The sequence below is a fragment of the Haliotis asinina genome, chromosome 3 (genome assembly GCF_037392515.1).
Source record: "Haliotis asinina isolate JCU_RB_2024 chromosome 3, JCU_Hal_asi_v2, whole genome shotgun sequence".
Taxonomy (NCBI): Eukaryota; Metazoa; Mollusca; class Gastropoda; order Lepetellida; family Haliotidae; genus Haliotis; species Haliotis asinina.
Genome location: NC_090282.1, coordinates 52,593,178 through 52,605,637, shown reverse-complemented (window position 1 = coordinate 52,605,637; position 12,460 = coordinate 52,593,178). Strand labels below are relative to the sequence as shown.

The 12,460-nt window shown below is 38.6% G+C and overlaps 1 protein-coding gene across 2 annotated transcripts in view; it reads left to right on the top strand.

Moving 5' to 3' along the window:
• Positions 1-2,735: 2,735 nt before the first annotated feature.
• LOC137278153 (ras-specific guanine nucleotide-releasing factor 2-like) overlaps positions 2,736-12,460 on the top strand; it is an 802,775-nt gene continuing 793,050 nt past the window's right edge. Inside the window, exons 1-2 of one of the 2 annotated variants that reach the window (XM_067810323.1) lie at positions 2,736-2,982; positions 3,562-3,644. In XM_067810323.1, coding sequence (XP_067666424.1) covers positions 2,916-2,982; positions 3,562-3,644 — 150 coding nt within the window. In that variant the 5' untranslated portion in view covers positions 2,736-2,915. Of the gene's footprint in view, positions 2,983-3,134; positions 3,645-12,460 lie in introns of those variants that run through there. The other variant, XM_067810322.1, reaches the window with a different exon arrangement.

Genomic DNA, 12,460 nt, shown 5'->3' with positions numbered 1-12,460 from the left:
GGTGCCGACGGGACAAAACTCCAAAATGGCTTAAAAGGGGGGATACTTGGCTTCTGCTTTTACAATGGCAGCCCAAACCTTCCTGCCTGCTGTCTCCGCGGGAGGTAGTACAAAAGTTTCCAATGCCTTATCAGCCTGCTTTTCCTGCCTGTTGTCTCCGCGGGAGGAAGTACAAAAGTTTCAATGCCTTACCAGCCTGCTTTTCCTGCCTGCTGTCTCCGCGGGAGGAAGTACACACCTATGCTTTGTCCGTCTGCTTGTCTACGGCGGAGGGTTGCTAACACCTAAAATATATATCTGGTCCCGTCGGCGCCATCCACACCGCGCTCATTGTCATCCACACATTCTTTCATCGGAGTTACATACGGTGCCGAAGGTACGTTTATCAGCCTCATATTACCTAAGATAAAGGTCTGCATATAACGTTGACTTACTGCCTTGGCCTGCAAATTCACCGGATCTCTCCCCGCTAAAGCATGTTTGGGATGAGATGGATAGATGTCTACACCGTCATCCTCATCCTCCAGATAACATCCTTGACCTTGCAACAGAACTTGACAGAATCTGGTGTGGCATCCCACAAGCCTTCCTTGCTCGTGTGATAGGCTGTATGTGTCGTCTATGCACTGCTGTTTCCAATGTCGGTGGATACACCCGTTATTGAGCTTGTGACATGTTCGTTAGACCCATGTACCGCTTGTGCGACGTCATGGTGATTGACCATTCAATTGAAATTCTCCCGGCTTGTTATGGTCTTCCTCCATTAAAATTTATGTGTACCTTTGACATGGTTATCGTACATATCAAGTGGGATAATATTTTGACAATGCATAGTTTCTTTATGTGGATAGTATACTTTTCTTAAGCATATCCAAGGACTGAAGGGCGAGTAATTACTGCTCTTCACCACACATTATGATGGGTCATATGACCTTGATATTTAGGTTAACGTTTACGATGTTGCGCAGCAGTTATGAAGGGAAATTACTCTACAGTCACAATGATGGAAATATTACCAGGGTAGCTCATTCTCGTTTACTTTATCAGTATATGAACAAAGCAAAAGACTCAATGTATTTTGGGACCTCGATTCAAATAATCCACTTCCATATAGGAGTGGTGTTGTTATTTATTCAACTCTTAAATCGAGATTATAATGTAGATCAAGACCGCTCTCCATGAACGAATCTGGACCAAACAATTCCCGCATTTATTTACACATTTATTTTCTGTTGTACCCACTGGTGATAGCGATGTGATCACACCATAACTGCATACATGTTACAGTAACTGGGGAAAACGGATCGCCCAATCGTCATTAAGAAAATATTTATTTCAATCAACATGAGTGGAGCACAAAGTCCAAGACAAAACTGGATGAATTTTTCAAGTTCTTTCTTAACAGAATTGGAGGTGAATGATCATTTAACCCGAATGAACGTATGGTACCTGCATGGGGAATATTTGAAACAACTGTCAAAATTGATTTATTGTAGATCTGGTGAAATTATTCTGTACCACTGTAACTGAAAACTGTTTTCAGGAGAACACATTATCAGATTAACATATCAGGATTCACACGGCAGCAAACCCAAATAAATAACGAACACCTGGAGTCAGTTAATTCAAAAATATTTTGGAATGGTGTCTTTAAAGTCAAATAACAATAGACATATTCACAACAGCTTCAAACTGTATTTCTGATGAATTAACAATACAATTTTCACAGGATGCTAACTGCAAAAAGCAAATATATTGGGTAGTATTTATATTGATAAATTTAAATACGTTAGTCTGACATGGTAACATGGATGGCTACAAAGTTTGGATCAATTCATAATTTGTCATAGGTTTTCTCCCCTCACACATTATCATAATCTCTTATTCTTTTCAGATTCCCAACCAACTCTTTACAAACAGGATGAAATAAATTCATTTCCACCTATTATTGATGAAACAGCAGCAAATTATCAAAGACGTTTCTGTTATGAAGCTAAATCCATCAATGTTTTCATCCACCATTTATACAATCAGAACAAATTCGTTTACATACACTACATTCAATTGTTGTGTTGACTGGGCCAGGTATTTCACAATACCTGGGAAAATATCTAACAAATGAAAGAGTTCCAGTTAACCAGTGCCATTTGAAGTGATGGGATATAGTAAAATGTTCAGTCATTTTTACCATCATACATGAATTTTCAAAATCCAAACTTTTCAAGTTTTCTGTTCAGTTCTTCTGTTTTGTCATCCTTTTCAAAGAGCTGCCTCTCCTTTTTATGTAATTTGTGATGGAGTTCTATGTAGGACTGGGTGTCAGGGCAGTCGATGTCTCTACTCATGTTTCCAACATACTGCACGTATATTAAGTGGACAATTTTTCTGCATGCACTTTTCATGCAGTACACGACAACCATGACGAGGTTCAAAGAAAGACATTGTCTTAATGACGATTGCTGACAAATATATATAAATATATCGACACGAACTCCTGAACACGCCTGTACGGTGGTTGCTGTGGTGTGTGTGTGTGTGTGTGTGTGTGTGTGTGTGTGTGTGTGTGTGTGTGTGTGTGTGTGTGTGTGTGTGTGTGTGTGTGTGTGTGTTGTTTGCAGATGTCTCTCATATTTTAAGGTCATGTATCGATTTTATATGCTGCCAACAAAAGGGCGCGCAGTTATCTATCTGAACGCAACAAACACCAAAGCCGCATTCATCGAATACATTCCTCTAGTTATATACAGGTGGCAGATGTTTGTACATGTTATATACCAGATCAACAAACTGACCATGTGTATGTTATCCTAGTTTGTACAAATGTCTTCTGCTCTCGGTAGATATTGTTTGGTCAATGTATGGCGGCAGGCCCCCAGTGACTGGTACTGGAACCAGTTGATAGATTTTCGACTATCATGCGAGATGAGAATAACAAGCCAACTGGGAAACATGTTACTGGTGTCACATCGCTGCAGCAATCAGGTATTGACGCTCATGTGGTGCGGGAAGGAACATCCAACTTGCAGTAATATCGACCTAGTGGAGACGCACATGCGACGTAAAGTGTTGGCTTTGTATGGGATGGAAAATTATTTGGAGGGGGATGACATTACTCTGGGTGTAAGCGTTATTACACCCTGTTTTTTTACATGGAAGTGAACAACATTCATTGTACTTTTTATGATAAATATTGTCCATGACATACAACCTTAGGATTGTGATTCCTTATTGTTCGAAGATTCGGCGATAATTGTAGCTGATTATCGTCTGAAAGAGCTTCAATTGGCTATAAATTTTATTGTTGAACGCAACCTCACTGCTTTATACGCTTTGCTGGCAGGATTTTCTTTTCACATCTTTACCGGTTACAAATGCAGAAAGGAATCCGGTTTAACGAGGGCCAGCTACTGTACCTGGCCAGTAAAGCTCGCCATGAAAACAGTATGAATGGTTTCCTATTCAAGAGGAGTTCTGACACTGGTAAATGGCAGCAACGACATTTTGTCTTGTATCAGAATGTATTGTTTTACTTTGAGAATGACAGCGTTGTGCGTCCATCAGGTGTTGCGCTCTTGGAGGGAAGCTACTGTGAGCGACTCGTCACACCAGTGGTTGTACACAAAGGGAAAGACACAGAAAAACAGGTAGGTCTCCAAGTCCATTAGGTCATTGCTTTGCACATATAACAGTGATCGGAATAAGCACACGTCGCTGCTCTTATGTGCCCAAACACAGGATTCATATGCTACGTGACACATGTATATGTAACTTGACTTATATTTTTACTGACAGTAAAAACGTACTGTAAGATTAGCTCTCAGAAAGATATATGACTATGTTGTATAATGAGGAAATATGTTTTGAAGAACAAGTTCTCTCATAAAAATTCCAAAGAGAACTCTTGTCTGCGGGAACATATGCCATGTAAAGGTGTTCGTGTGTCTTGACATACATGTTACGCATAGATATTGATATGGGTATGCAACAACAGAGGTACCTACGTGCCTATCAACAGATATCCACCAATGCAGCATTTGCACGTTCGCATATTAAAGAGGCCTGAGGAAATTCAAATGCGACGAATCTGGCTGATTTATGCAATAATATGCACCAAAGAAACATATATGAACCCACATTTCGAAACATATGGATATGCACCTACATATGGGTACATAAAGATATGCGCTAGCATATACATATATACGTACCAGTGCTTATATGCCTGTCAGTTTGACTTTAAAAAATTGTTACTTCCTTTACTTAACTATCTTCCATCAATACTCGAAAGTAGGTGTCACATCTACACTGTACAGTGTCCGTCGGTGCATGGGTGAAAAGTGGCATCTGTGCAGTCCGGTAACCCAACTGAATTTGATGGCAACATATATCGCCTTTAATGTGAGGGTAACCTAGTGTGGAACTTACTTCAATGTCAAATTAAATTGCATGGCAGTAATAAAGCACATTCAGTGTCAGGGAAAGCGTTGATATTAATTTAGAAGCATTATAGATATGAAATTGTCATGTTGATAAATAAGCACTTTGAGTGTGACAAAAGATTAAGGTTAAGCCCCTGTCTGGCAGTCGTGCACCACATTTTACATAAAGATAAATGTTGTGGTCAATATCAACTAATTACTCAGAGAATCAATTTTCGTTTCCTTACGTTCCAAATTTGTATCACTCCCATGTCACTTAAGTTCTAAATTTACGTTCATATTTCATTCAAAATTAAGTTTTTGAGCCAACTTGTCATGACTTACCCTTCCATAACTGTCAAGGGGAGGTAAATGCCTTGTGTCATGCATATCATTCCATGTGCTCTCAACATGCACAAGTCCCCAAGTCCCAAAGCTATAGAGATCTGAAACGATGGTAAGCCACTTACTATTTTAGCTCAGTCATAAAGTGGTAACCTCAAATGCAGTATTGTTTTTTTTACACACACGCGCGCGCGCACACACACACACACGCACGCATGGACGCACACGCATTTTGAAGTAAGACTAATGCGAAGTAAGAGTAGTTCTGTGTTATCTGTTCTCAGCAAACACTTGTAATCCCCAAAGTGTTTATATGCCACCTGTTATTTCACCCTACAATTTATCCTCTATGTTCAGATGCTGTGGAGTCCAATTTAAGTGAAACTAGTTAACATTGAATTTTCCTTTGGTTAAATAGTAAGATAGATTTTCATCTCTTTCAGTCAGTCTGTGTTTGTAAACTGAACTTAGCAAGAAATAAGAAGACAAGAATGAAGTATTAAAGAAACAAGCCACTTGGTTATTACAGCATTGGCATTGTTAGACATTAGAATGACTAGTGAAGAAGAGGATGTTGAAGTTAGAAGAGATATGAACAAGAAAATGACTGAAAGAGATTTTTCGTCGTGAAAAATAGGCATAAACATGTTTACAGGCAACTATTGAAGAATTATGATCAGGTTAAACCTGAAATGACAAGAGACTGTCTGACAAAAGGCCAGATTGAAGAGATACGTGTTAAATATGCAAAGTGGTTGAAATTGTATGATGGATTGTTTGAATTTCGTAGTGAGTACTCCAGACTGCTGTCTGAAGGTGAAGTTCTGACTTTGATTATGCATGTAGGTTACAAGATATTACCTGGAGTCCATATTTGAGCGTTTCTTCGTGCTGCATGGCTCAATACAACGGGATAGTGACGATGGTATCAGGACATGTATTATTTCATCAGAGAAGAGGTTCGGTAGTTCTAAAGACACACATTCAACAGGTCAAGTATATCTTTTGGGAAATGCAAATAAAAACTGAGTTACAAGCCAAAGTAAATGCTCTTAAAGAGAGGCTAGAGCTTAACATGGAGAAGCAGAGACTTGAAATTGTCCAGAAGAGGAACTGGAGCTGGCGTCTCAGATGGAAATAACCGATGCTAGGTGTAGAATTCTTCAAAAGTTTTGGCTATGATCAGATGAGTTAGAATTTCATGGATCTGACGAACAACAATCACTGCATGACACCAGCAGAGAACTCAGTGGATGAGAAAATGAGTTACTTGGAACAATTTACAACTGAAGAGGCCCTCAAAATAATTAAGGGATATACAGTTATCTGGATCCAAGAAGAGGTTATAGGACAAATGGATGGGGTTGCAAGATCGATATGGCAATGAGGAGGTTGTGGCTACAGCTCTAGTTAAACATGCTCTTAGTTGGTCTCATATTAAAATAGACAATCAAAATGTCTTGATGAGTATGCCATCTTCTTACAAGAATGCATGAATGCTGTGAGTGCAGTCATTGCTGTTAAAATCCTTGAATATCCTGATAATTTGAAGAAGATAGTCATGAAATTATTTCTATCATGAAAAGTAGAGCAGCAGAGATTCAGGAAGTCTTGCTGATTTCCAGGACGTTGTTTGCCTCGTTAAGCGTGAAGCTAAGAAAGCTACAGATCCAATATTTGGTGAGGATGCACTAAAGGCAGAAGAAAAGAATGAACCACCCCCAAGAAACCCTGCAGCTACATCAATAAGGCTTTCATTCAGTAGTGATGTGTTAAAATCAAGCAAGCCCTTTGGGAATCTTCGGAAACCACCTTCTGTTTTTGGTGCTGCCACACATCTGCTAGAACCCAGAGTAGCAACAGCCGCTCTGTGGTGGAGGTTATCAGAATCTGTTCTGACTTAACTAACATTCCAGAGCTACCTCTAAGGAGACCAGTCACTTTGAAAGTACTCTTGCTTTCATACCTTTTAATGTAGGTTGTTGAAATGACCTAACTGTTGGGACAACATGTGATTTCTTGGATCCAGGAAGCACCATGTCTCTAATTGACACTATGGGGCATTAACATACATCCACAGTTCAAGCAGTAAAAGGATTTCAAGTATATGACCTGGAGTTGAAGAATGTGATATCTTTAACGACAGTGTACTCAAAGTAGCATATACCTGTATCTAGCAAGCACATACCCATGTCATTTGATCCATCACAATGGCCTCAATTAGCTGAGTACCAGAAATTGATGCCAAAAGCGAACTTTTGATTGGATCTAATGTACCAAATGCCTATTCTCCACCCGAGATTCGAACTGGTCCACAAGATAGTCCCTATGCCTGAAATGTTTTGGGTTCTTTGGAATGTCATGCGAACTCAATAATTTGAAGAAGGAAATTGTTTTCCATCTATGTAAACGAACATTGACTTCAAGAATGCTGAAGTAATAAGTAGACTTGACATAATGGTGAAAGAAAGTATGAACTTTGTATTTTTTTCAGAGGGGGTGACAAAAATGAAATGTCACAACAAGAAGACAAAGAGTTCATCAATGCTGCACCAAAGCTAATCTAAGTCAATTAGCGCGCAAAAACGTCACTATGAAATCAGGCTGCCATTCAAGAGAAAATGTTGTAATGCCTGACAATTCATCGTCGGTATTGTATGGACCAAATAGAAAGTAGAAATTATACAAGCTTAAGAAGTTCCATGAAGACTGTAAGGCATGCATGAAAGACATACTTGATAAGGGATATGCTCAGAAAGTACCGATCAGTGAAATTCAAGACACCCCAGGGAAGGAATGGTGCATCCCTCACTATGGTGTGTATCACCCACGAAACCTGAGGGAGTGGTCTTTGATTGCACAGCTGGTTACCAGCGTTTCTTTAAACGACAGGTTACTGCAAGGCCGGAACCTCACCAACAACCTATTTGGGATGCTGCTGATAGAAAACAACATTGCTGTGGTGGGAGATACACAAGCTATGTGTCAACAAGTGAGAGAGCTAAGAGAGGACTGTGAATTTTTTAGATTTTACTGGTGGCTAGATGGTGAAAAGACACAGGAACCACAAGTGTACAGGATCCTTGTCCACCTTTATGAACTGTGTCATCTTCAAGCTGTGCTACAAGCAGCCAGATAAGGATCATAAAGACGAATATGACCCTGCCATTACAAACATGTTAAAGGGGATCTTTTACATGGATGATTATCTTATTTCTGTTCAAAATGAAACACAGACTTTACATGTTGTCAAAGAAGTGACTGACCTTTGTCACAAATGTGGATTTAGACCTACTAAGTGAATAAGTAATAGTCAAAGTGATCATGATCACTCAGGAGCTTCAGTATTGTGTTAGTGAAACCTTATTTTGGACAGACAGCATTTCAAAATGTGGCTAACCGCATTGCTGTAGCATATAAAGCTAAAGCTCTACATCATTGGAGATTCATCAACACAAAGTCAAATCCTGCAGACTATGCTTCAAGGGGTATAAATCTCTGTAATCATTTAATATGTTGGTTAAATGGGACATGTTTTCTTTGACAGTCTGAAGCTGATTGGCCTCAGAAATCATGCCAGTTCCTTTGACGGAAAAGGACCCTGAAGTAAAGCAGTCTGTGAACTATGTTACTATGCATACAGACAGTGGTGTTCACGACAGACTTGTAAACTATTCTAGCTGGAGAAAACTGAAAACAGCAGTCGGGTGGTTCATTCCAGTAGTGAAAAAGATTCGACAGTAGATTTCACATCGCAAAGATGAACACAAAAATGGCTTTGATAATGTCTACTGATCTCTTTCCGAGTGCTGAAAAGTTACTGATTCAAAACTTCACAAGGGATTTTGAAATCATGACAGAAAAGAATGTCTCACTCTCGGTTAAGACAGTAAGAAATGCCAGTGCCTTATGCATACTTGATCCACTTCTTGAAAATGGTCTTATCTGAGTGGACGGATGCCTTGAGAAATCCAAGATCCACTATGATAATCAGACCCAGAGCTATCGTCAAGTCACAGCTTTGCTAAATGTGTCCTTTGTCGCAAGTATCACACCCTTGCTGATAGAAAATGAAAATGGTAGATCTTCCAGAGGGCTGCTTACAACCAGATATGCCCCCATTCACCAATGACGGTATTGACTATTTCGACACGTTTCAAGTGTGGTAAAAGCTTTGTCAAGATGTGTGGTGTGTTTTTCACCTGTATGGCTATTCGAGCCATTGATCTGGAAGTAGCGGGCACTTTGGATACTGATTCATGCATAAATGTCATCAGAATGTTTATTGCTAGGTGTGTATCTACCAAGAGTATTCGATCTAGATGGGTGTGAACAGGAGCTTCATGAAGCACTCTCCAGCTTCAGTCAATCAACGTTAACTTTAGCATTGGAAAACGATGGAATTGAGTAACATTTCAAGCCTACGGCATCTTCACATTATGGTGACATTTCGGAAAGAATAATACTAACCGTACGCAAGACCATGCACTCACTTGATGCATGAGCGGGTCATAAAGTTAGATTTTAAATCTCTAAATACACTTTCTGTGAAGTTGAAACCATAGTGAATGGAATTCACAGATGTGCCAATTACAGATGTTCCCTACAATCCTAATGAACTGACTGCCCTAACACCGTACTGGAGGTCTGGTGAGACGATGCCCCTTGGCATGTGTTCTAAAGATGATGTGTACAGCCAACGCAGATGGAAACAGGCACAATATATAGTTGATATTTTCTGGAATAGATGGAGTAGAGAATAGCTTCCCTTCTGACAGGAAAGAGAAAAATGGAACAATCGCAGGAAAAACATTCAAGTTGGAAATATTGCACTTTTCATGAACAGTTCACCATGTAATGCATGGACACTTGGTCGTGTCATTGATTTTATCAGAGACAGAAGGGACTTGGTGCGAATGGTGAAAGTTAAAACTGCTAGTCATGAGACCTATTACCTGTGTGTTGTTCTGAGGAATAGCGACTGAATGTGTTCTGTGTCATTCACTGAGTGTGCAAATACAAGTTAAAAGGACTTAACAACATATATATATAGACTGTAACTAACACGAAAATGTTTTAGTTTAATTTAGTGTGTGACGTTGGCTTTGGATGTTATTCAAAATCATTTTACTTGGATTCATAAGAAATGTGTGTTTTGACCTCCAAGATATCCACTTAATAATTATTTCACTATTGTTCTGTGATAAGGAGGCCGGTGTGTTGTGGCCAAGGTGAGCTACTTACTCAGAGAATCAATTTTCGTTTCCTTAAGTTCCAAATTTGTATCACTCCCGTTTCGCTTAAGTTCTAAATTTACGTTCATATTTCATTCAAGATTCTAAGTTTTTGAGCCAACTTGTCATGAGTTACCCGTCCATACCTGTCAAGGGGAGGTAAATGCCTAGTGTCATGCATATCATTCCATGTGCTCTCAACGTGCAAGTGTCCAAGTTTCCAAGCTCTAGAGATATGAAACAATGGTAAGCCACTTACTCTTTTAACTCAGACATAAAGTGGAAACCTTAAATGCAGTATTGATTTGCATGTGTATCTATTTAGTATGTTGAAGTAAGAGTAGTTCTGTGTTAACTTTTCTCACAAACACTTGTTTTCCCCATTTGTTGGTATACCACTGCCAGTTGACATTACAATATTTATCCTTTATGTTCATATGCTGTGGAGTTCGATTAAGTGAAGCTAGTTAACACTGAAGTTTCTTTTGGTTAAATGGTAAGATAGATTTTCATCTCTTACAGTCAATCTGTGTTTGTAAATTAATCTTATCAAGAAATGAAAAGAATAAAATATTAAGGAAACAGGCCACATAGTTATAATAAACTTGCAGCATGGTAGTAATGTTGCATCTGTTGAAGCCATGAAACTGTGGTGTTATCCCTCACGATTACAAACCACAGGCTACGGGTTGTGAGGTCAATATCTTTTATTCCATTATGGAAAAGTAGGAGAAGAAGACACTCTGTAAATACAACAATTACACAAGGTATTTATATGCATACATTAAAACAGGAATAATTAGTAGCAACACCACTTCGGTTACTCAACAAAGGTTCCCATTTGGCATATCTCTTGTCTGGAGTAAATACTCAACATTATAAATTAAGGTCTGTAATGGCAAATGTATTGTATGTTATGTAATATGTGCATGTAAGTGATGCAAGAGGGTTTATCAGCTGAGTTACAAAAACAAACATTGATCAAAGGATTAACTGATAACACGCTGATTGATTAATTACTTTTATCTTCTACAGCAGATTTGTCAAAAGGCAGTGTGTGTAGATGTACTAATCTATACTGACTACACCCTGTCGTAAAGTGCGAGTGTAATGAAAACATCCTCCCATCAAACAATTAACCACCCTTGCATTGATTGATTGATTGCTCATTATTGGTTAACTAAATTACTTAGAATGGCGGACATCATACAATTAGTTGCCAGGTGTGCTATCTTGTGTGACCAATGAGAGGTTTATCAGGTTTTCACCAATGTGAAAGACGTGAAACGATGTGTTACTTTTTCGCAAATTAGACTGTTGTAAGACACACGGCACAGAGCAGGATTATTTACCAGCTACAGATGAATGGAGTACGATTTCTTTTATGTGAATATTGATGGATACATTCCTGCACAAGGTAGTAGCCTGACATTGTTGCTGTAAAATTAGTCTGTTTTACATTCATTATGTGCATTTTGTTTTAATTTATTTGTTGTAGCATTAAGCAGAATCTGTATTACAGAAACCACACACTAGATCGCGTATGTGTGTGAAATAGGATCCACATTGGCAATCTATACAATATATAAATGTTGCTGTCATGTTAGAAATTTACTATAAGTATAAGCAGACTGTGTGTTCTTTCATTAATTTTCAAAATCATACAAATATGACAATAAACTAATTAGGGTTATGAGACAAAATATAGAGACGTACATTGGCTTCGTTTTTTTTTCCAACCTCATAGTTTTTTTACTATTTCTACCTCTGGCAGATGATTAACCTTCAAAGTGTTTCATTTGTTTTCATAATACATTTGTAATGAAGTAAAAATTACTTCACCTTAGTTGATCTGTCTACAATTAAACTATCAGTTGCACATACGGAGTGCGCATCAGAGGTCACAAACCAGTCATGAATTCTGGGATATCATCCGGGTACTCACGGGAGAAAAACAATAACAAAAGTTTACACTAGTCCACGGAAATTGCTCCGCATCAGCGCCCCTTCAAAACAACCAAAGACAATGACATAAAAAGAGACTGTTCCCATAAACCCTTGAAAACACAATGAACCAGCCCTGTGACACAAAAGTGAACAGATAAGACTAAAAACAGATACAGCTGAACTGACAGCTAATTTTAATGAATATAATGTACAAAGAAGTCATCCGTTGGACCACAAAACCCAAAAATGTAATTAGAATGATTAGTTATAAATTTATATACACAATATACAATGTCAGAATTCATCCTTCAACTACAATTGAAACAATACAAAGATTATGATTTGCTGACTGATACAAAAATGGGTGTAATGAAATACAGAATGAACAAAATGGGGTGTGTCCTACCAGAACAACTTCAATGACCAGACAGAGGGAGTACTTAATCTTTTAATCCTATTTTAAGTGGCATTAATCTTGTTGGCACATTTACTGGATGCTTGATTGCTTCCTCTGGG